Consider the following 21630-nt stretch of genomic DNA (forward strand, 5'->3'; position numbering starts at 1 on the left):
CATTAAATCCAGTTTATATTTATGGTTCAATTCTCTTAGGTAGCTTTGTATTGATAGAATTGGTGAATTTCACCACTTTTAAAGTTTACTTCTTCCATAGTACTTTACAAGATGTGAGATAGTGAAAGAAAAATTGACATCAAAGCCCTACATAGGAATAATTTTGAAAAAAGTCAGTATGTGCAACAGTTGTTGTATAATAAAAACACATGCGCATACACACGATCTGGTTAGTGTGGCTTTTAATATTTCTGTATTTTTAAGTTTTTGGCCATTACCATTTTGAAGATTTCTATAAAATGACAGATAATTACTAAAATTATTAGATAAGAAATAGTTGTACCTTAAGAAACCCAGAGTAACAATTTAGTATTAAAATGGAAAAATTCTATATTCGCATTAAAAAAATTAGAAAATAGGAAATATAGATAAATTCACTTGAAGTTTTCCCAAGAATTAATAAAACCGCTGTTATCGTGTTGTTTTATATTCTTTCACTGTTTTGCCTTACACATATAGAATTTGGTTTGTTTTAGTCTGAGTATATTTATTATTTTTATTTTTTCTTTTAATAAAATAGAATGTCATAAATTTTCCCATAGGCTGAGTCTATTTTTTAAAATATATTTTATTGATTATGCTATTACAGTTGTCCCATTTCCCCCCCTTTACTCCACTCCATCCTGCCCACCTCCTCCCTCCCACATTCTCCCCCTTTAGTTCATGTCCATGGGTCATACATATAGGTTCTTTGGCTTCTACATTTCCTATACTATTCTTAACCTCCCCCTGTCTATTTTCTACCTATCATCTATGCTACTTATTCTCTGTGCATTTTCCCCCTCTCTCCCCCTCCCACTCTCCTGTTGATAGCCCTCCATGTGATCTCCATTTCTGTGGTTCTGTTCCTTTTCTAGTTGTTTGCTGAGTTTGCTTTTGTTTTTGTTTTAGGTGTGGTTGTTAATAACTGTGAGTTTGCTGTCATCTTACTGTTCATATTTTTTATCTTCTTTTTTTTAGATAAGCCCCTTCAACATTTCATATAATAAGGGCTTGGTGATGATGAACTTCTTTAGCTTGACCTTATCTGGGAAGCACTTTATCTGCCCTTCCATTCTAAATGATAGCTTTGTTGGATAGAATAATCTTGGATGTAGTTCCTTGTCTTTCATGACTTGGAATACTTCTTTCCAGCCCCTTCTTGCCTACAAGGTCTGTTTTGAGAAATCAGCTGACAGTCTTATGCGAACCGCTTTGTAGGTAATTGTCTCCTTTTCTCTTGCTGCTTTTAAGATTCCCTACTTCTCTTTAATCTTGGCTAATGTAATTATGATGTGCCTTGGTTTGTTCCTCCTTGGGTCCAACTTCTTTGGGACTCTCTGAGCTTCCTAGACTTCTTGGAAGTCAATTTCCTTTGCCAGATTGGGGAAGTTCTCATTCATTATATTTTCAAATAAGTTTTCAATTTCTTGCTCTCCCTCTTCTTCTGGTACCCTTATAATTCGGATGTTGAAACGTTTAAAGATGTCCTGGAGGTTCATAAGCCTCTCCTCATTTTTGTTTCTTCGTTCTGTTCTGGTTGAATGTTTCTTCCTTCTGGTCCACACCATTGATTGAGACTCATTTCCTTCCTGTCACTGTTGGTTCCCTGTACATTTTCCTGTATTTCACTTAGCATAGCCTTCATTTTTTCATCTACTTTGCAACCATATTCAACCAATTCTATAAGCATCCCGATTACCAGTGTTTTGAACTGTGCGTCTGATAGGTTGACTATCTCTTCGTTGCTTAGTTGTATTTTTTCTGGAGCTTTGATGTTTTCTTTCATTTGGACCATTTTTTTTTGTTTGTCTAGGTGCGCCTGTTAGTAGTAAGGGGTGGAGCCTTAGGTGTTCACCAGGGCAGGGCAGCCCATGTTGCTGTGCTGTGACGCTGTATGTAGGGGAGGGGTACAAAAGGGAACAATGGTGCTTGCTCCACTCTTTGCTGGTTTTTTGTTACTTCCCCCGCTACCCACAATCAAATTGGGCCCCTCTGGTGCTGATTCCCGAGTGGGTGGGCTTGTGTACATTCTAGGACCCTGTGGGTCTCTCCAACAAACTGTCCTGTGAGGCTAAGAATTTCTTCTGCTGCCACCTCAAGCACCACAGGTGTTTTCAATCAGAGTTTTGAGGCTTTATTTCCCTGTGCTGGAACTCTGGGTTGTGCAGTATGACTGGCTCCCCAGTTGTTCCTCCCGGTTTATCTGCACACAAATGTGGGATCGCCCAGTCTGCAATCCGGGGCCTTGCCAGGTCCACCAGCTGCCGCCTTGCTACGAGTCCTCTCTGCTCAGCTGCCCGTCTCCGCCCCTCCTACTGGTCTGGATGAGTTTTTCTTCTTTAACTCCTTGGTTGTCGGACTTCCATACAGTTCGATTTTCTGTCAGTTCTGGTTATTTTTTGTTTTTAAATTGTTGTTGTCTTCCTTTTGGTTGTGTGAGGAGGCACAGTGTGTCTACCTATGCCTCCATCTTGGCTGGAAGTAGGCTGAGTCTTTATAACCATTGTTTTAATAGCCCCATAATACTTAATCTCAAGATGTATCTTAATGTATATAAATGTTCCTTATTATTTTTAATATGTTTTAGCTTTCATAAACAATGTGATAGTGAATACTTCCGTGAATATTGTTATTACCACATTTGATATTATTGCTTATAGTGTATATTCTCATAAATGGAACTCTTAGATAGATAATGACACTTTTTATGTCTCTTAACAAACGATAACAAATGATTGTCTAAAGATACTCCAATTTATATTGCCACCAGCAGGGTGTAAAAGTATTACATTGTAGCGTTTAGCATTATATTTTTTCTTTTTAACTTGCTCTATTAGTAGGGAAAAATGTGTTGATTACAAGTGAAGTTTTGTATTTTCATTTTTGGTTTCTAGTTTCAGAGTCATAATTCCTTCATGACTCTGAATATTTCCCGCAGTTCAGTAACACATTTTTTTCTGCATAGACATTTTAGTTTATCCAACTCGATTCATGTGTTTCAAGTGCTTTCTTAGAGACGTGGCAGTTTGTCAGTTAAACACGCATATCACATATCACACATATATATTCTCAATGATGAATTTTTCTTTTTTCTTACTGTGCTCAATGGTGCCTTCAAATTAATTACTCTGGAGAAGGATTAATACATTTGTTTATACTTCAAGTTGTTATCCAAATATGTTATGGAAGCATATATAGGAAAAATAGCCAGGAATATTTTTTGAATTAGAAACTTCATTGATAGGTTTACTATAAACTATGTTTTAAGTATGTTTAAGTAATAGTTTAAAAGTCTGAGATTTAAACAAAGATAGTTTTAAAAAAGTCTGAGAATTTATATTTGAATTGTGAATTTTTTTTCCTCTGTAGGTTGGAAAAGAGACTGTTCAAACCACTGAGGATCAGATTTTGAAGAGAGATATGCCACCAGCATTTATTAAGTGAGTAATTAAAATATTCTTTTGTTGCCAAGCATAATAATCCTCTTAGGAAAGAAAAGTAACTGATCCAGGAGCAACTTTTATTTTTTTTTTTAAATATAAGGCTGTGTTTACAATTGAAATTTCAATTTTTCACCTTTTAACACTTAGCTCTCCTACTGTTGATTTTATTCATTGGTGTTAGGCATTTTTAACATCATTATTTATAATAAAACGGTGACTTTTGAATTTTGTTTTCCAAAATGGAGAGAATTCAGAAACACACTGATCTTTTCATTCATGAATCTGAATTGTACATTAACACTCTTGCTTGGAGATAAGGGGATAACTTCTAAAAAATTGCTGTAATTCGGTAGCATTTTAAATTTAAGGCATATTTATATATCACCTAATTCTCCTACAAATAATTTTGAGGCCTTTTGACCTATCCTGCATAAAAGTAGAGATTGTAAGTTTTCATTAAAAACTTGCCAGGGCCCTGTCCAGGTGAGTCAGTAGGTTGGAGCATGGCCCTGTACACCAAGAGGTTTGATCTCTGGTGAGGGAGGGCACGTACTTAAGTGCAGATTGGATCCCCAGTTAGGGCACACACAGGAGGCAACAAATCGAAGTTTCTCGCTCGTATTGATGTTTCTTTCTCTCTCTCTCTCCCCCCTCCCTCCAAAATGAGTAAAACATATCCCCAGTGAGGATTTTGAAAAAATTCCCAGGTTCTTGATTACATTGTCTTTGATTAATGGCTTTGTTCTATATGGTAGTAAAGTCCTAACTAAAAGGCTGATGTATAACACAATTTTTTGAAAAGTAGAACCTCTACAAGTCAATAAGAATGAGATAAGTAGCCCGGGCCCATGTGGCTGGAGTGTCATCCTGTACATGAAAGTGTTGCTGGTTTGGTTCCCTCCCAGTCAGGGCACATGCCTGGGGTGCAGGTTTGATTCCCTGTTGGGGCATATATGGCAGGCAACCAATAGATACTTCTCATAATCATGTTTAAGGAAAAAAGAAGAATGAGATAAGTATTCAAAAAAAAGGGGGCAAAGACTTTGAACAGGCACTTCAAAAGGAAGGAAATCCAAATGGCCAATAAACCTATAAAAAGGTACTGTATCTCATCATTCGTCAGAGAAATACAAATTATCCCATTATAAGCCCCTAAATTAAGAAGTTCTGATGATATCAGTTGTTGATGAGGATGTGGAGCAATTAGAACTCTCAGAAACTGCTGTTGGGAGTATAAATTGGTGCAGCCGCTTTGAGAAAGAAGTTTGGCAATTATAAAGTAGAAGATAGGAAAGTCCACTCCCAGGTATGTTCCCTAGAGAAACTTATGCCCATGCACACTAGTATCCATATACAAAAATAGCAATATTGACATTGTTCTTGATGATCCCCACTGGTCTATCTACACTAGTATGGATAAAAACAATCACAGTGTAGTCATAAATTTGAATATTAATCAGTAATAAGGGAATTAGAATTTTTCACTTTAAAATGATTAATTTATGTTAAATGAATTTCACCTCAAGAAAAAAAGAATAAGTGAATCTCAAAAATAATTGAGGGATATGAATGAATTATTGATAGCTAATAGGTAGCTAGGTTCCATTTATTTATTTATTTTTAAATTGAATTTAAGTTTTTTAAGTTTAAAAAGTTTTTTAAAAAATATTTATTTTTATTTTTAGAGAGAAGGGAAAGGAGAGAGTAAGAGGGGTAGAGAAACATCAGAGTGTGGTTGTCTCATGTGTTCCCCCTTCTGGGGACCTGGCCTATAACCCAGGCCTGTGCCTTCACTAGGAATTGAACCAGTGACCTTCTGGTTTGCAGGCCAGCACTCAGTCCACTGAGCCACACCAGCCAGGGAGGTTCTATTTATTTAAAGTTCAGAGACATTGTAGAAATAAACTGTGTTATTAGGGATGTCTGTTTATTTGGTAAAATGATAAAGATGAATAAGAAAATAATAATCATAAAATTATTGTGTAGTGGTATCTCTGGGAAGAAAGAAGAGGGTTATACACAGGGAGAAAAGCACATGGGGTTTTATAAAGTGGTAATAGTGTTCTATTTCTTGACTTAAAGTGTTGAGTTGTTTTCACTTATAGTGTTGACTTCTAGTGTTGGGTGGTTGTTTTTATACAGTTATTTATTATACATATGTTTTGTGCATTTTTCTGAAAGTACGTTATATATCACACTTTTAAATAAAGCGAGAAGTGTTTATTTTTATCTTCCTTATGTTCTATTATTTTCGCTGAATAGATGCAAATTTTACCCATATTGATGTCTTCTTGTTTCTAAATAACTTGAGTGGGTGTTTCTACAGAACTCTTTCTCTTAATTCTGCAAAATGTTCATGTGTCAGGAAAGTAAGGTACCAGAAGCATCTGTTACTTGTAGAGACTGTTTTGTGGGAGTATTTTTGACTTGCTTTCATGGAGCTTGGTGACCTTTAAGGTTTCTTCCAGCTCTAACCAAGATGAGTCTACTTTACGTGCTGTTCCATCATTATGGTAATATTACAAGGAATCCTTTGCTGTCAGTAGACATATTTTAATTAAACTTGCATTTACCTTACATTAAAATCAGAGCTCCAACTTGCACCTGTTCACCCCTCATCCCCTGGAACATACAGAGCATGGTGAGATAGTGTACAGGGGGTTTGAATGTCAGGTGGGTAGTTGGACTAGATGACCCTACAGAAAGTTCTTTCAGCCTTGACATTCAAGTCTATGAATACCATTTGATTAGTATTAATAAATGAATTTCTTCAGTAAACTCATTTCTGCTCACTTTCGGAGATATACCCATGAAATATGCAATGTGTTCTCATAGGCTTCCTTGGGAACTTAGAAAAATTAAGAAGTCTGTCCTAGTTGTGAAACATCTTCTAAAAAGTAGGTAATTTTAAAACAAAACAAAATTTACTTGGTCACCCCTGGTGGTAACTTGGACACCAACCCCTTACTCTGGTAATTGGTAATTTAAAGAAAAGAATTAAGCATTTATCCTGCTTTTCTAAGGGTTCCTCAGAAAATTAAAAATACAGCCACCATATGATACAGCAATTCCATTTTTGGCTATTTATCCAAAAGAAATGAAATCACTATCTCAACAGGATATTTGCACCTATATGTTCATTACGGCATCATTTACAGTAGCCAAAACATGGACACAACCTAAGTGGTCCATCAATGAATGAAAGGATAAAGAAAATGTGTGTGTGTGTGTGTGTGTGTGTGTGTGTGTGTGTGTATAATGGAGAATTATTCGGCCATAAGAATGAAGGAAATCCTGCTATTTGCAACAACATGGATGGACCTGGAGAACATTATGCTAAGTGAAATCAGTCAGAGAAAGACACATAATGTATGATCTCACTTATTGTAGAATCTTAAAAAACAACCTAAAGTTACAGATCGAGAAAACAGATTGGTAGTTGCCAGAGGCGTGGAGTTAGGGGTGGTGAAATCGGTGAGGGTAATGAAAAGGTACAGACTTCCAGTTTTAAGGTAATTCCTGGGGATGTAGTGTATACCATGGTGAGTATAGTTAACAATATTCTAGATTTGAAAGTTGCTAAAGGATCTTAAAAGTTCTCATCAGACTCACACAAAAAATTGTAACTGTCTTGCCTTTTCTGTATAGACTTTATTTCACTGTAGCCTAAGGGCTCTAGTTGATGAGGGGAATTCTAGCCAACAAATGTGGAAAAAATGACAGAATTAGAAAGTCATCACTATGCAACTTTTAAGGGAATCATTTATTTTTAAGGATCATTAATGGATGAAAGAGGCTTTAACCTTTATCATACCACGGGGAACACCCGGGTTTCCTTGGAGAGTCAGGGGAAAATATTGTGTTACGATAACTGAAAAATTTCCTGAGCAGTGTTTTAAAAGCACATGACTTAATATGCTATACTATGAAATGTTACCTGAAAAATAGCCTGGAGTACAAAGACAGTATGGCTGTGGTCGTCAAACAGATTTGGGGGCATATAAGTATTCTGCAATTTAAAACATGGTGGTTGTCAATGTTTTTTCTTTAGAATGCAAAATGAAGCAGAAAATAACTTCAGTAGATACCCGGACTGGGAGGGGGAGGGGACAAAGAGGGGAAACAGATGGGAGCAATTAATGACATCCTTGGAACTGTTGAGTAGGACATTCTTTGGGGCTGTTTGGTTGATGTTTGGCAGTTTCTAGGGCATAATAGACTGAAGCTGCCTCTGTCATCCAGTTTCACAAGGATTTCTAAATAGTGTATGCTTTGGCAACACTAAAGAATAAAATAAGTTTTAAACATTTATTTTTAGATCAGTCTCTACTCCTAGAATGTTAGAATGTCTGGGCTAGAGAAAACAGAACTTGTGGTCTATAGATAAATTTATACCTAAGCAATCTGATATATATATATATATATATATAGATAGATAGATAGATAGATAGATAGATAGATAGATAGATAGATAGAGAAGGACATGACATTTGCAGAACTTTTGACATTTTCAAGATTTGGGTGTCTCAGAATCACATCATTGTGTGACTGGCAGTGAAGGGCATGTTAGAGTGTTGGAGAATGACTTAATATCAGTTAAAGATTATATAGTTGAGTTGTAACTGTTATCGAACAACTTCCAGTGCTTGAGCAATATAGAGCAAGATTTGCATTGTCACGGGATGGTTTTTTTCCTCGGGGGAGCAAATGTTATCTGATCCCTGACTACACTGGCAGATAGAGTTTACAATTTACTAATTTTACCCAAGATTGCATTAATAGCCACACTGTTGCACAAAAGGTGTAGGGTTGCATGGCAATTGCAATAGAAACTGCCTCAATCTTCAGACTTCAGGAGCACTATACTATTAAAAATTGGTTAACGTCACCCTATAAGAAATGATTTGTTTCTTTAGAGACTGGCAATAAGAGATTCAGCTACTGTTCTCCGTGTTTGCCTTGGCTTCATCATCATTCATCATCATTAGGCAACAGCAGTAATATTTCTGTGCAGTTGATTGATTAATGGGCTAGACATACTAACTGGTTAATTAAATATTTAATGATTGCTTTCCATGTGTTGAGCATGCTAAGTACTACATGGAATAGCAGTTCTTACCAGTGTATTATGAGTGATCACTGGTAAGACATTACACATCATATATTAATAGTAATAAAGTATCAAAGCTTATGAGTGCTCTACTTTTTCTAAAATAGTATATTGAGCGTATTCAATCAAGATCACTTGTAAAATAACACCCCTCTCATTTCTCATCTCTAGGTTTTTTTTCTTTTAAATTTCATTGAGGTAAAATATACTCACTGGCTTTTATTCTTTATTTTTTTAAAAAAGATTTTATTTATTTATTTTTAGAGACAAGGGAAGGAGAAAGAGAGGGAGAGAAACATCAATGTGGGCGAAAAACATCCATTGGTTGCTTCTCGCACACCCCCAACAGGGGACCTGGCCCACAACCCAGGCATGTGCCCTGACTGGGAATTGAACCAGCTACTTTTCCATTTTTGAGATGACACCCAACCCCCTGAGCTACATCAGTCAGGGCTTATTATACTTTCTCTAGTAGGAGAGAGTTTAGTGGAATTATAGCTATTGTGGCTGAAAATTGTGCATAATCCCAGGTACATCCATGGGGTATGTCATATACTTATGTGAGTTTTATTCTTCTGTGTACAGTATCATGGAGGAACAAAGGTGGAAAACTGCTGCCATAGAGAGATTGTTAAAAAATACTTTAAGAAGTTTTAAATTGAAGAGCTGTAATAAAGACTAACTTTATAATAGGAATTTGGAGAAAGAGTGCTATTATTGTAGGTAGGACTAGTAGAAAGAGGCTTCATGTAGGAACTAGGACTTGGGATGATAGATGTAGGGAAAAGGAAAATGCTTTGGGTGGGGAGAGTTGTGGGGAGAAAGAAAAATACTCCTCGTGGAATGAATGGCATGAGCCAGTCATGGGGGCCTGTGAGGAGAGGAGCAGTCACAGTGGGAGTGGTTCGCACTAAGCTTAAATAGGAAGGTTGGGCCAGGTGATGAAAGCCCTTGAGAGCCAGGTAGAGGAATTTGGAACTGGGCCTCAGAGAAGCTGTGCAGTTCTTGAGCAGCAGAATGACAAGGTGAAAGTGGTTTTTCAGGAAGATTCATAGCCAAATACGGGATGAAATACATGCTAGTGAAGAAGAGTGAGCTGTGTGGTCACACCAGCCAGATTCATTTCCTGTCCATGTGGATTTGTATCCAATTGATTCCTTGTAGGTAAAAAATGTTTATGGCAAACTGTTTGCCTTAGAAAAATTGCTGTTGCAGTATACAGCGGGGTTTTATTTTTATTTCTGCAGTGGAGCAGAAATAGATAAAGAAGGCAGTTCTTGGATCTTATCCAAGGGTGTTCAGTATCTGAACATACCAAAAGGCGTCACCTGTGAGGTAGTTTTGTGGCATGAACTCTTCAAAAAGGGCATAATACGCTTTGTCCCATGGCAGGCAAATGACAGTTTCATTTAGAACGTAAAGTGCCACCACTTTCTGTCTCAGCACTGCTCTTCTGAACAGGCTGCCTGAAGTCATCAAAACTTGGACTGATTCACCACTTGGACTATTTCTGAAACATACTGTAATGTCTAAGTCTATTAAGTAAAAGGATGTTCTTAAAATACTCTGGAAGGGTGTGTGTACTATTGGCAATCTGCATGATTGCTATTAATCATATATTCTAGGAAATTGTTTTGTTTTAACCCTTCAGCTTTATTCGTCAAGCACAATTATAGTATATATTTGTATGATTTTACCCTGACTGATATTCATGTACAAAGAAGAGAGTTGAAAAGGATTAAAAGATGTTTACATTAGTTTAAATCTCTTTTGGCTTAAAGTAGTAGGTTGTGTTTTTAGATTACCAATCTTTACATTTAGCTTTTTCTTTGCTTATGGTCTTTAACGTTCAAGATAATTTGTGATGAAATTTATAAATATTTTTAGACACTCTTTCGTGAAAGTGCCCAGAATATCTTTTTTTAGAATTAATCCTTAGCTCATACCATTCAATGCACTTTGCTTGTCTGAGGCCAATGTGTGAATCTAATGTTTTGGGGTTTTTTTTATGTGAGGTTTTTTTTTTGTGGTCCTTTCTATTGGCTATCTTAAGAGTTTTTTTGTTTTTGTTTTTAATTCTCACCTGAGGACATTTTTTTCATTACTTTTAGAGATAGGGGGCAATGTGAGGAACATTGATTGGTTGCCTCTTATAGACTCCCTGACCACGGATGGAATCGCAGCCTAGGTACGTAGGCTCCGACCAGAAATGGAAACTGCAGCCTTTGGGTGTATGGGATGACCCTCCAACCAACTGAGCCACACTGGTCAGGGCAAGAGGCTTTTGTCTCTTCCCATAGATAACCAGATTTCTGTGAGAGAAACATTCACATCTGCCAGCTGACTTGCTGCATTTGTGAGCTAGAGTAAGCCCTCAAAACTTTACATAGTTCACCTTTGAACTTGCCACCTTAAACATACTTGGGTACTACTGGTTTTCCACAGATTTTCTCACACAAAGATGATTTGTTACGTTTTGAGTCTTTTCAATAATGAATTCTGTGTCATTTTATTAACCTGCAGAACTACTTGGCAGAAGTTTAATCCTTAGTTTACTTTGTGTATCCTTCATGATGAAGAAATAAACAAAACTTTAAACATGTAATACTTTAGTTTCCATGTTTACAGAGTAATCAAAATCATTATAAAAAAGAACTCAAGAGGAACTCACATTTATTGAGTACATATTATTGGGCCAGGTATTTACATATTTTCATTTTTGCATGTAATTCTGAGAACACCAACCTCAAGGTATTATGTTACATTTTACATATGAGAAAACAGATTCGACAAGCTTTAACTCACCCAGAGTTGCTCAGCTAGTAAGTGGCAGGACATGTTACTTACTGGTGGTCCCCTGGCTTCCAAGAACATGTTCTTTCCACAGTCTGACCGTTCAAGAAGTCATGTAGTCTGTCCCTCTCTCTCCAGGCCGTACTGACTTTATACTGCTCCTAGAGGATAGCAGTTTACACTTCTGAGTATTTCCAAAGAGGGAATATTACAGATATACTTTGTGATGTACTGCAGTGTCTTGCAACTCTTTGCTGTAAGGAAGTTACAGTCATAACATTTTAAAGTTAAAGGGGACTATGGAGATTATTTAACCCACCTGCTGTATTTGTTAAAAAAGATATAATTTATTTATTTTTAGAGAGAGGGGAAGGGAGGGAGGAAGGGAGGGAGAAAGAGAGGGAGTAAAACATCAGTGTGTGAGACAGGCCTAGATGGGTTGCCTCTCACATGCCTCCAGCTGAGGACCCAGCCCACAACCCAGGCATGTGCTCTGACTGGGAATCTAAGGAGCAACCTTTTGATTAGCAGGCTTAATCCACTGAGCCACACCAGCCAGGGCTGTATTTTAAAGATGAATTGAGGTTATTGGCTGCCCCAACTCTACCCTGCAAAAATGAAGAGACACTATAAAATTAGACCACAAGTATTTCTTTATTGTGTTGACGTAGGTCCAGTCCCAAATTGAGAAGTTCTCAAGGCTTAAAATATTTTCCACATCTCTTGAAAATCTTGTTCTTTTCTTAGTAGAAGCAAAAACCAAACAAACATAAAAATAGCTCCATTTCTTGAATGCCTTTATGAGCTGGATATTTTGCATTGTGTTATTTATCCACCTTATCGTGGAGATGAGGAAGCTAAGACTCATAGAAGTGAGTGACTTGTTGAAAGTTACTCAGTACATAATGGCAGATGTAGGATTCAAACCCTGAAAGTATTACTCCCAGGCTGGTGCTCATTCTAATTGCTAAGACTCTTTGTCACCCTTCAGTATAAGATTTTTTTAATGTACTAGTTTTTGTGAGGCTTAAATGAGTGAGATAATATATGTGAAACTATCTGGGAGAAAAAGGCATTTTGTGATAATTAGCTTCCTTCCTTAGCTTTTTTCCTCAATCATTTTCTTTAAAATAACTCAGTTACTTTTTAAAGCTTTTTTCACCAAAAAATTTACCCTAATTTATTGTCTCCTATGGTAAGACCTTTTTTTTTAAAAAAAAAAAAAAAAGAAGCATAACTCTTATTTTTATTTACTGCTCTTTCTGTACGTATCGAGATGGCCATGTGATTTTTATCCATATTACTCTGTAAGATGGTCTCTGGTCTACGACATGAATACAGATTTTTCTGATCTTTGGATTCTAGGCTAAACCCTACTTGGTTATGATTTGAAAAAGAAAGTATAGTGCTGAATTCAATTTGCTAATGTTTTAAAGGATTTTGTCTCTTTGTTCATGAGGGATCTTGATCTATAATTTTCTTTTGTTCTCTTCTTACCCAGTTTTGGAATCAGGGTTATTTTGGCCTCATGAAATAAGATCTTTTTCTAGTCTTTGAAACAGTTTATATAAGGTAAAGATTATCTGTTCTTCAAAGTTTGCATATCTACAAAGTTTGTATCTACAACTCTCTGGGTCTGGTGACTTTTGGAGGAAGGAACTTGATTATGCGTTAGTTTCCTTTTATCATCTAATAAAGATCTGAAGTGAATTTTGAGTCAACTTTGATAATTTGATACTTTTCTAGAAAGTTATCCATTTCATCTGTCCTTTTTTGTTCAGTATTATTTATTTCTGCCTTTTTTCTTCTTATCTCACTTTTGGAGATATGTTTTACTACGTTTTTCCCAAATATCTATTTCATTAAATCTTTCTCTCATATTTATTATTATTTTTTTGCTTGATATTTCAATATTTCAAGTTCATGTTTAGTCTTTCTTGTTTTTAAATAAATATCTTCTAGACTCTTAATTTTGCTCTAAGTCTTACTACCAGTTTGGAAATAGCTATAGGTAAATTTAATAGTTGTTCAGCCTTCAATATTTTGTAATTTGGTTGTAAATTTCTCCATATGCATTATTTAGGATGTATTAAAGATTTCAAAATTCTTTTTTACTGTCTTTTTATTGTTATATTTCTAATTTAACTGCCTTGTGCTCAAAAGACAATGGTTGGTATATTAATTCTTGGAAATTATTTTGCCACATAATAAGTGGTCCGTTTTGGTAAGTGTAATATGCATGCTTGAAAAGAAAGTATACTCTCCTTTGCTTTTGGGTACAAGGGTTTTTTTATATCAATTAGGTCAACATGTAAGTGTTACTTTTATGGACTTACCATTTTGTCTATTTGAACTTTCAGTTTATGATTGAAGTATGTCAAAATCTCCTATAATAATTGTAGATTTGTGAATTTTCCATGTAATTGTCAGTTTTAAACATTTCAAAGCAAATTATTATGTGGCTACAAGTTTTGATTTTCCTGGGTCTTAAGTTCTGTTAATTACTTCATTGTTTATTCTTTTTTAGAATGACTGTTGATTGATGTTAGCCTATTTGTATCTTCAGATTTTATTTTTTGAAAGCCACATCCTGGTTTTTGGCAGTTTTCTTCATAAGTAAAAATATTCTCTTACTGTGTTTATTCCACTTCATTTTGTGTTTAGGTATTTACCCCTCTAACTCATTCATTATCTTCTGCTGTAGAACAGTGATTGTCAAGTTTTTCAGCATAAGTACCTTCAAATAATAATAGTGAGTCTTTTTATTATTACTTGATCAAGAATGTATAAGAACAAAAATACAATGAATTTTTAATGTCTTAAAATAAATTTTTTTTATTAAACATAAGAGAGTTAACATACATTTGAAAATTACTAGTATATGTAAGACACACTTGCTTATACATTCATCTGTTTCTGCTATAACCCTAGCATGAGATGAAGGAAGGACAAGTAGGTAGCAGGGTTCTTGAATGAACCTTGCCGGCTCAGAATCTCCTCTTCCTTCACAGATGCCGAATTAGAGCAGGAGGTGAAGGTAGTGGGGAGGAAGAGTAGAACTAGTCATTCAGGCTTTAAAGGACTAAGTGGTTGTGACTCACACTCTACCTTTCAAACAAGCTGCCTACCCAGACTTGAGGAGCACGTAGCTTTGGGCCGCAGCGAGGCTTTGACCTCTCTCACTGCCATCATGCTGCTTCTCCTTCAGCTGTCCCTCAGCTCTGGCAGAACTTGTTTTGTCTAAAGGTGGAGTCAAAACTGGCTGTGTAATCTCCTAATGTCATCTGAAATGAAAGGATTTAGTGAGCCTGTGTTGTTTGTGTGTGTATTAGCTTTGTTATCTCAAATGTACGTGTCCTAGCAAAAAGAATTTTGCTTTGCCCTTAAAGGATTTTTCAATGTTTTCTGTATGACTCACTGTGGTTTTTAATTTTAGTTTTGGGTATGCACAGGTGGTGTCCTGTGCCATCACTGAGTTAGGACAGGGTAAGGAATTATTTATGGATGAGGCCTTTAGGGTCTTTCAGTCTAGGAGCCTGGGGTTGGAACGGCATGTTTCAGTGTTATCGCAGTGTACGCACAGAGCTGGTGCTTTGCACTTGCTACCTGAACTAGATTAAAGTGGGTCATTGTACTCTGTGTTCCTGACTCCCTCCTAAAAACTAACTACTTGTGGCCTTCACTCAGGTTTCTAGGTGACTAATGGCTGGGGATCCTTGGCCTTTCTCAACATGGCAATGCCAGGAGCAGAGCATGTTGACTAGTACTGGGATGCCACACAGTGAATTTACTTTTGCTGTTTCAAAGTAAAATTTGTGTCAAATGGCAAGTATATTAAAAAAAAAACCACTTTATTTTTACATATCTCCCTAGTCTTTTGAAATCTTCACATGTATTATTTGTATTATTTTTTAGTCATGTGTATAAACACAATAAGACCTGAGGATGGAATGAATTGATCATAGAGGCAGTACTTCCTATGAGGGAAAGTAGAAAGGCTGACCTATCAGTTGCTGATGCTGAAAATTTCATTGGAGCTCAGTCCTCAGGTTAACAATTTAAATACTTAAATAATTAGTGAAGGGAGGATTTTTGAAGCCTCAGGAGTCATTTTCACTTATCAGACCTTTGGCTGAGGGTAGATTCTAACTATGGGAAAGCAGAGACGGTTTGAGGGCCTGCCCCTTCCCCGCACCCCCTGGCCTCTCACTCAGGCCTTATATTTATGAAGGGACCAGACTTGAATATTATCTTCAAATGATACCATGTGTGTAGCCATGAAGAAAAAGGGAGAGTCTTAAAGGAAGATGTTTATCATGCAATTAAATGATTAAATGCAAACACTTAAGCATACCACCATATTTATGATCCTGTTTTGGCACTTTTTAAATATGATGGGCTTCATAAACATGTAAGTGGTCTGGGCGTTTCTTGATGTCTGAGAGACCCTGCGCAGATGGGAAGGGAAGGAAAGTCTCAACAAGGGTTATGGAGAGAGCAGGATTAGCCCTGACAGTTAATTTTGCCTGCCTGGGCCAGCGTGGTTAGACATGGAGGTGTGGGTTCGCTGGCCACAGCGGGGAAAGCCTCACCTTCCAGCTGATGTGTTCTCTTTCTTCTTTTTCCAGTTTAATTCCAGTCTCCCAGGTGCTGTCTGTGCTTTGTGTGACAGGATATGCTTGTGACCTAACTGACTCTCTTGAAAGAACAGGTCCCAAAGATGTAAATACCTGCTGCTGTGAGTGTGCTCCAGGGTAACCTGATGTCTATGAAGTCAGATTTTCAGGTGTTCTGTTCCACGGCACTATAGTCTCTAGCAAAAGAGAATGCTTTTGCTTTTTGTGTGTGTGTGTGTGTGTGTGTGTGTGTGTGTGTGTGTGTGTGTGTGTGTGTGTGACAGTATTGATGACCTAAATGGCTATACTGTCTAAGGTCAGGTTTTTATTAAAACAATGAATTTGATATAGGATAATTGCTCCCACTGCCAACATGCTTTTGGTGGTGGGGTGAAAGTTTAACTTGTGGACTGTTTTGGAAAGCTTTTCAGTTTTACATTGTGGAGCAGGGTTATATCTAAATAAGCCAATGGGACTGTCTCCTTCATGTTATTTTGTCCAAAGCTTTCTACTTCTCTTGACAAAATCACTGAGCTGGGATTTGATGATTGACTTTTACAGAAGCAGACTGACATTGCTTGGCTTCAGGGTGAGTGAATTAGCTGTACTTTGCATAGTAGACTGCCCTCCCTAGTTAAGCCAGGACTATTATAATGCGTGTATGATTTTTTACAGAAAGGAGTCTTGTGGTGGTGGGGAGGCGGGGTGGGGGGGGGGAGAGAGAGAGAGTATTATTCCATTGGAAAAATAACTTGAGATGCTGTGGAGAGAATCATCTTTACAAATAGGTCTAAGTTTCTGAGAGCAGGAGTAACGTTGTCTTTACTTCTCACAACTTTCCTAGTCTTTCAGTTAAAAATGACTACTCCCACTTTTATGTTCTTCCTGCACATGCTGGATATACTTCTAAATTCTAATCTGTATTTGTTTACATGTGTGTCTCCTCTTACCAAGGCAGTAACCCCCTTAAAGCTAGAGACTTAAAAAAATCTATTCTTAGGACTCATATAGCGTGTAGTAGGTACTCAATACGTTAGATGAGCAAATATATCAAAGGATTAAATTCACTTCTGGATGCAGTCTAGAAGAATGTTTTAAAATGACTTGTGGCAATCAATCTTTATTATCTCTGGATTTATTTTCCCCATATTTTTCTTAAATAAAAAATTCAGCATAAGCTTAAGTTTATTGATTAGTGATCATTGAAGTCACATGGAACTGAATTTAGAACCTTTGAATCTCTCAAGTTGTATCAAGTATATATACATGATATATATATATCATGTGGTAATTCTGGGAAGAATGAATTAGTGGATTATGAGTGAGCATATTTTGGGTCCCATGAGGCTGTCATTGGTCCATTGATCTGAACCATAAGAATTTTCTATTAATTTAGGTTGAAGACTAAAAGGCAGAGGGAAGCCTTAAGCTGTGCTAGTTGATTGATTTAAAGTACCAAAATTATTAGTATTATTATTAGTATAGTCAAGATATATTATTACTTAGGAAACAGATCTTAGCCATACGGTCATTCTCTAAAATGAGTTTTAAAAAATTCAGATTTTTATTAAACAGTAGGTCACTTTGAGAAGCGAGGCAGCTTGAATGTTTAAATAAAATCTCATTTTCCGCAGACAACACAGATCCCTTCCTGTTTCTGACTACTGGTTAGTCATGATGGGATTTGTTTGGCTTTTATGAGTGCCATTACATTTTAATGTACAGATCAGATTCTTAACTGTAGAAAAAAATGGATGCAGTGTCTGTTTTGGCCCGATCATTTTAGTCCACATGGGAACCATTAGTGGAGAATCAAATTGATTCCTGCAAAGCTTTTCCATCTTTTTTTGTTTATTTGTTTCAGTTTTCTTTTTCCATGATGACTATTTATTTTTTGTGTTTCCAAATTTGGAACACTTATGCAGTAACTGGATCCTTGCAAATAGGTGCAGTGCAACAGTTGCTTGCATTCTCTGATGCTTCTGATGGTTATGTTTGCCGTAATGTCATCGAGGTTCATGTTACCTGGAAATGTAATGAAGTTTCTGACTTTTTAAAGTTAATGATTTCAATAAAATCAGGTGATTTCATAATTGTCTGTACTTCTGAAAACATATTCATTCATATAAATATTTATTGACCATTTATTATGTGTCAAGCATTCTGGTCTGAGTTAATGATAGAACAAGATAGACAAGGTCCTTGGCCCTGCCGAAGTTACAGTCTTGTGGGAGATAGAGAAGACTAATCTGAGAGGGTGTGATATGTCTCATGAGAACATATTGGAGAGGTACTCATAGATCTGGGATAGTTTCCTCAAGTAAGGGGCATTTAAAAGTGAAGTCTACGAGAACAATTAGGGGTTGGTCAAGCAAAAGAGGGTTAGAGAGAAAGGTGTTTCAATTAGAGTGAGTGGTTGTGAAAAACCCTGAAGCAACAGGTAAATGCTCTACAACTAGTGGTCTTTAATGAGTGGTTGGTTATTTCTAAAGGGCTTCTGAAATGCTTCTCTTGAATATTTTAAAGTTTTCATTTAAACATTTTAAAATCATAAATTTGGTTGCAAAGGATATATTTTCTGCCATATTGTATATTGTGTACATGTCTTAAATATGTTTTCATGTAAGTTTAACTTATTTAATTTATCTGTCATAATCATTGGCAAAGCCAGTCTTCATTGTCTAACTGGACTGCCAAACCAAATTTAGTTTTTAAAAAATTTATTTTTTAAAAAGTTTATGCTTCAGCTCTGGCTGGTATGGCTCAGTGGATTGAGCACTGGCCTGCAAACCAAAGGGTCGCCGGTTCGATTCCCAGTCTAGGGCACATGCCTGGGTCACAAGCCAGGTCCCCAGTGGGGAGCATGTGAAAGGCAACCACACAATGATGTTTCTCTCCCTCTCTTTCTCCCTCCTTTCCCCTCTGTAAATATAAATAAATAAAATCTTAAAAAAAATCAAAATAAAAAAGTTCATGCTTCAGTTAATTATCTCTTAAAGATATTTAGATAGTATGGGAGAAAATACATTTCTATTTATCCACATACTTACCATTTTGTGCTCTTCATTTTTCCTCTGTAATGCTAAATTTCTATCTGGTGTAATTTTCCTTCTTCCTACAGAACTTCTTTTAACATTTCTTACAGTTCAAGTAGTCTGGTGATGAATTCTTTTAGCTTATATATATCTGAAAAGTTTTTATTTCACCTTAAACTTTGAAATATATTTTCTTTGGGTATGTATTTTTAGGTTGACAGATTTTTTTTCCCTTTAAATACTTTGCTCCACTGTCGTCTGGCTTGCATTGTTTCCAAAGAGAAGTCTGTTGTTAGTTTTATCTTTATTACTTAATGCAGTGATTTTCAACCTTTTCATCTCATGGCACACGTGAAATAATTACTAAAATTCTTTGGGACACTAAAAAAATATTTTTTGCCAGTCTGACAGAAAAAGAGGTATCATTTTGATTCATTCATACCCTATGGCTATTGTTGTGTTGGCTGTTGTCATTTTTAAAATTTGACAATCTAAGGGAAAACAGGTGAGGGCCCCTGGCTGAATGAATAGTCAGGTACTGCATGTTTTAAAAATTCTTGTGGTGCACCAGTTGAAAATCACCAACTTAATGGGTACAGAGTGTTTTTCTGAGGTGATGAAAAAGTTTGGACACGAGAGAGGTGGCGGTTGCTCAACATTATGCATGCACTAAGTGCTACTGAGTTACATCCTTTAAAGTGACTAATTATGTGTTATGTGAATTTTCACCTCCATTAAAAAACTATGTTGAGATCCAATTTTGGTCTGTCATATTGGTGAAGATCCATGAGTTTTGATTACACACCGAGTTACTGAGACTGTGGGCAAGTGGGTACTCTAATTCGCTGTGGTGGGAATGTAAATTGATCACTTCTCTGGATGGCAACATGCCATTTGTCAAAACTAAAATGAGCCACTTTTGATTCAGCAATTCTACTTGTAGATTGTACACTACAGATCTATGCATTTAAAAGTGATATGTATGCAAGGTGATTCGTTGCAGTAGGCTAATAAATTACGGGCTAGTTATGTAATTGTTTAAAAGACCGAGGAGGCTTTTTATGTATTTTTATTAGAACATGTCAATTGCAGAGAGTATGTGCAGTATGATACTGTCTGTATAAAAAAGGTGGAAGCCTATATTTTTGTTTCTGTACGCATAAAGTGTCTTTTTTTTTGAATAATACAGATAACATTGGTTGCGAGTATTTAGATGGAATTTGAATGCCTAGGAGATGGGGGGGAGATTTTTTTCACTGTATACCGTTTTAATTTTATGTATGTGTATGTGTTTGTCTCATATACATGTACATATGACACAGAGAGGAACAGAAATCCAGTCCTCTCTAAGAGTGATCAAAAGCCACATCAGTTCCCTGATCATACATAACAGATTATGTACTGCTTCATGGCTCTCATGTTGGACTTAGCTTAGTGAAGGATGCATCTTGAGGGTTAGAATAGTGTTTTTTGCATCTTTAATGTGTATACCTATAGTGTTCAATGCTTTTTACATAGTTGAAAATCATATGTTGGTTTAATTTATTAACAACACAGTACTGTGTTATACTTGTGGAGTTTTACATTATTTCATTTGATCCTCAAAACAACCCTGTGAGTGGGCTTTTATTTGCATGTCACATTTTCTGTGTTTTCAAATAAGCATGTATAATTTTTTTGAATTTATAAAATGATAACATAATGACCCAAGCTGGTGTAGCTCAGTGGGTTGAGTGCTGGCCTGCTAACCAAAAGGTGTCGCTGGTTCGATTCCCAGTCAGGGCACATGCCTGGGTTGTGGCCCTGGGTAGTGTCTTTTAATGGCAATGTGAGCTGGGTGAGGATTAAGGAAACAAAGGAGATACAGAGATACAGCAACCAGAAGCATTGTATTTTGCTGTGTATAATGCACACCCACATTTTTGTGTATGCAATACACAGGATTACTATACCCATTGTTATGCCCATGATATGTAATCATCATACCTATGTATAATGTGCATCCAAATTTTCCCTCAAAAATTTGAGCAAAAAAGTGTGCATTATACATGACAAAAATACGGTAAAAGTTATAAAATATTTTCTCATCTTTTTTTGCCAGGAAATATCAAAGAACAAGGGCTTATTTAGTGTGGTAAACAATGAATGAATGATGGTGCTGCACTTAATGTAAATACAAGCTGAAAACTTCTATTACAAATTGGTCTTGGCTGTTTTCCATGTGGAGAAAAAAATGAATTTACATCCTGTTACATTTTTTGTAATTGCATGTGATATTCTGCTCGGTTCTGCCAGTGAGTTAACTCCCTATTCCTCCCCACAGGGTTGAAAATGCTTGCACCAAGCTTGTCCAGGCAGCCCAGATGCTTCAGTCAGACCCTTACTCAGTGCCTGCTCGAGATTATCTAATTGATGGGTCGAGGGGCATCCTCTCCGGCACATCAGACCTGCTCCTCACCTTCGATGAAGCTGAGGTAGGCGATCTGGGGCCCAAGCAGACCTCTTTTACACAAAAGCCAAGCCTCAAAGATAATAATGGAGGACTGATGATTATTTAGAATGAGGAAATGTTGGACGGCTGCACATCTGAA

The 21630-nt window shown here is 36.5% G+C and overlaps 1 protein-coding gene across 2 annotated transcripts in view; it reads left to right on the forward strand.

The window, feature by feature from the left end:
- The window catches only part of VCL (vinculin), a 96797-nt gene that overhangs the window by 34184 nt on the left and 40983 nt on the right, over window positions 1–21630 (forward strand). For both annotated transcript variants that reach the window (XM_024561121.3, XM_024561120.4), the window contains exons 2-3: window positions 3412–3482; window positions 21363–21513. In XM_024561121.3, coding sequence (XP_024416889.2) covers window positions 3412–3482; window positions 21363–21513 — 222 coding nt within the window. The remainder of the gene's footprint in view (window positions 1–3411; window positions 3483–21362; window positions 21514–21630) is intronic.

The sequence above is a fragment of the Desmodus rotundus genome, chromosome 4, assembly GCF_022682495.2.
Source record: "Desmodus rotundus isolate HL8 chromosome 4, HLdesRot8A.1, whole genome shotgun sequence".
Lineage (NCBI taxonomy): Eukaryota > Metazoa > Chordata > Mammalia > Chiroptera > Phyllostomidae > Desmodus > Desmodus rotundus.